The sequence below is a fragment of the Cryptomeria japonica genome, chromosome 4 (genome assembly GCF_030272615.1).
Source record: "Cryptomeria japonica chromosome 4, Sugi_1.0, whole genome shotgun sequence".
NCBI classification, from domain to species: domain Eukaryota; kingdom Viridiplantae; phylum Streptophyta; class Pinopsida; order Cupressales; family Cupressaceae; genus Cryptomeria; species Cryptomeria japonica.
In genome coordinates this window covers 156,069,439-156,072,523 of record NC_081408.1, presented here as the reverse complement: position 1 = coordinate 156,072,523, position 3,085 = coordinate 156,069,439, and the positions used below count along the sequence as shown (strand labels likewise).

Sequence of the window (3,085 nt, the reverse complement as noted above, 5' to 3'; positions counted from 1 at the left end):
TATTCAAATCGATAATTAATGTCTTTCTTTGTAAAACCTTTTACTTATTCTAACCTTTTGGAAAGAATTAGTGGGTATCTAGACTCTAGGTGTTCACTTTTGAACTCCCTACATCCAAAAAAAAAACCTCAAATATGTTTAGAGTGCCCTTGTGCATAATTTCAATTAGATTTTACATTTGAAAGTCCAATTATAAAAATCAACTCCACAAAATATAATTTCCTTAGAATTTTAAGTGACTATGTCAATGAACAAATTTTTATTACGCTACTCCATTAAGATAATAAAAAGGTTACCATGTACCTGTTAATTAACAAATTTTATATTGTTGGTCAATATGACTATATGTAATTGTGCAAGTCAAAGGTTTAATCTTTATGACATATTTAAGGGAAGGCTACAAATAGATGTTATAGCTAACTTCGCACACCCTCAACTTCTAAATGGTACTATGGATTTTGATGATTTTTTTGTTGGCTTCGTATGTGACTTAATTGCTTATAGCTATTGTTTTGAATTCTGGGTAGTTATGATAAATGTTGTCGGATTCGTTGTGAACACAAGTGTCAAAAAGTGGTCATTTGAATCAACATCCCATATATATTCCTTAGTGCGCCGTTAAACATTTGCTTTGACTACCAAATTTTTTTTGCAAATTGATCTAGTACTTATGCACAAATGCCCCGATAAATGTGTGTTATTGGTACCAATAAAATTGTACAATTGATCTAATTACTAACTTTTTTTCAACCTACTAGATATACCAATGAATAGCTATTAGCCCACTAGAGGATTTTATTAGTGGTCTTTTAATTAGCGAAATTGAATGAATGATAATTTAAATATGAATTATTACTAGACTTCTTCCCCATATCACCAACATAAAAATCTCTAATGAAAGGTAGACGAACATGCCACATTGAGAGGACGAACCTTCCCGTATGTTGGTCATAAGTCACCTGTATTTTGCACTGTACGATTTTAACATGCGGGTTCCTCGATGTTTCAGATTTGGACATTGACGCGACAGAAATCCACCCCTCAAAATAAAATGCCAAAATTTCCCGTCAAATAGAGTGTTTATTACGTCAGAAAACATGTCGCGACTCAATTATTGCAATTTCCATGCAAACACTACGACCCCTCATGAACGAATCTACAACTTAGAAGTTTCAACTTTGCGCCAGTGTCGTAGGCAGGCATAACAGAACAGCTGGACACGTTAATTTAGAATTAATTAGTGCGGTGGTAGCATTATTTCAAAACCCTGGGCAAGTGAAGCAAAATATCTGGGCTGCGTTGCAGAAATATGGCCAACATGAGCGTTTGGAAGACATGGACAATTGACGTCATAGACAGTTTAGAGGCCGCACCTGCAGTTCTTGAGAAGAAAGACCTTTATGCTGTTCCATCGTGTTTGAAGAATGACCAGACAGAGGTATTCTACCATCCTAAACAGATCTCCTTCGGTCCTCGACATTTTGTTCTTTCTGGTCGCTCAGAAAATTTCAGTGACTCGGAAAATTTCAAGTCAGAAGTCGCCCGCAAATTTGATGGGCAGTTCAAATCGTTGGTGGAGAATCTTAGGAGCAATCACATGGAGCGCTTAGAGAAAATCTATCGCATAGAAGTCATCGGCAGATTTCCTGAAGAAGATAGGGATGTTGGCCTTTCCTGGATGTTGGCAAGAGACGGTTGCTTCCTTCTAGAAGTCCTCCGAAGTTTTGAAGATGGAAGAAATGAGGAAGGCACGGAAAGAAATCAGGGACAGGAAGGGACAGGAACAAATCACGGAGAGAAGACCATGTTGCAGCATATTCTTAAGAGGGACAACCACCACCCTTTGTTGAATGAAATAGTGAAAGATATGTTCAAGTTGGAGAACCAGTTGCCATTCTGGGTTTTGAAAGAAATCAGGCTGGCACTGGGGAGGGACGGGGAAGCTAACTGGTTTGAGTCTGCATTGAAAAACTTATCTCCTGTCGAGGTAAGGGGGGAAGTTGGCAGACCGACCTACAAGAATAGAATTCACATCCTCCAGATGCTTGGTGAATATATGATCGACAATATAAAAGACCCATCTACTTCTACTACAGACCATACAGAGGAAAATCATCAAGGTGAAGCTGACGATAAAGCACTCCTCATGGGTGCATTGAGAGATGGTCAGAGAAACAAAAAGAAGCTATTCAAATATATAATTAATATGCTAAAGTTCGTATCTGTTGTAATATTTGTCCTTCTCATTTCCCCTGTTTTAATCATATGGTTTGTATTGTTACTCATCTGGTTAATGAGGGAATCCTATCTAACTAACTTGCGGGATAGAGCAGAGGAGGATGGCCGTCACGTTCCCACTATAAAAGATTTGCATAGGATAGGAGTGAAATTCAAGGCATTGAAGGGCGAAGGAATCAGCCACATACATTTCAATGAGAGCAAGTCAACACTGTACCTACCTAAGTTCACCGTAGACGACAGGTCGGAGGTGTTACTGAGAAACCTTTTGGTGATGGAGACGCAATGGGAGGATAAAGAGTAAGTAATAACGAGGTATGTGGTGTTCATGAACGACCTTATTAACACCAGTGAGGACGTGGCTCGGTTGAGGCGACGAGGCATCATCGCGAATAAGCTTGGAAGCGACGAAGATGTGGCTCGGCTCTGGAACACTGTCACTGTTCCGGCAACCGACATACCATGTTATGAAAAGATTGACACGGTTTCAGAATCTATTAATGGTTACCGAAGAAAATGGTGGAGGGTTCTATGGGCTCAATTTTGGAGCGCCCACTGTTCTAAGCCATGGTTAGTCGCTTCTCTTCTTGGAGGAATCTCCCTTCTGTCACTAACGGTCGTACAGGTCGTTTGCTTATTTAACAACTGTTCAAATTCGGGTGAGTAATTTAAAATCATTTTAAAACTGCTTATTTATTTAGGCGTATGTTTAGATGCTAGATCTATTGCATGAATATCTGGTGCTTCCAGATTACTATTCTATCATTTCCTTTTATGTTTTAGTTATTCAATGTTTCAAAGAGGTATCAAGCCATATGCTTGTTCTCTTTGATTTTTTATCCTCCCA

At 38.8% G+C, this 3,085-nt stretch overlaps 1 protein-coding gene across 1 annotated transcript; it reads left to right on the top strand.

Annotated features, from left to right (window-relative positions):
* Positions 1 to 1,309: 1,309 nt before the first annotated feature.
* Positions 1,310 to 2,542, top strand: LOC131068532 (putative UPF0481 protein At3g02645). The gene has a single exon (XM_058003728.2). It carries the CDS (start codon positions 1,310 to 1,312, stop codon positions 2,540 to 2,542), a length of 1,233 nt encoding a protein of 410 aa, XP_057859711.2.
* The last annotated feature ends 543 nt before the right edge of the window (positions 2,543 to 3,085 follow it).

What these genes read in the sequence shown, in the direction of transcription:
- LOC131068532 (XM_058003728.2), top strand. Translation starts at nt 1,310, where the DNA reads ATGGCCAACATGAGCGTTTGGAAGACATGGACAATTGACGTCATAGAC.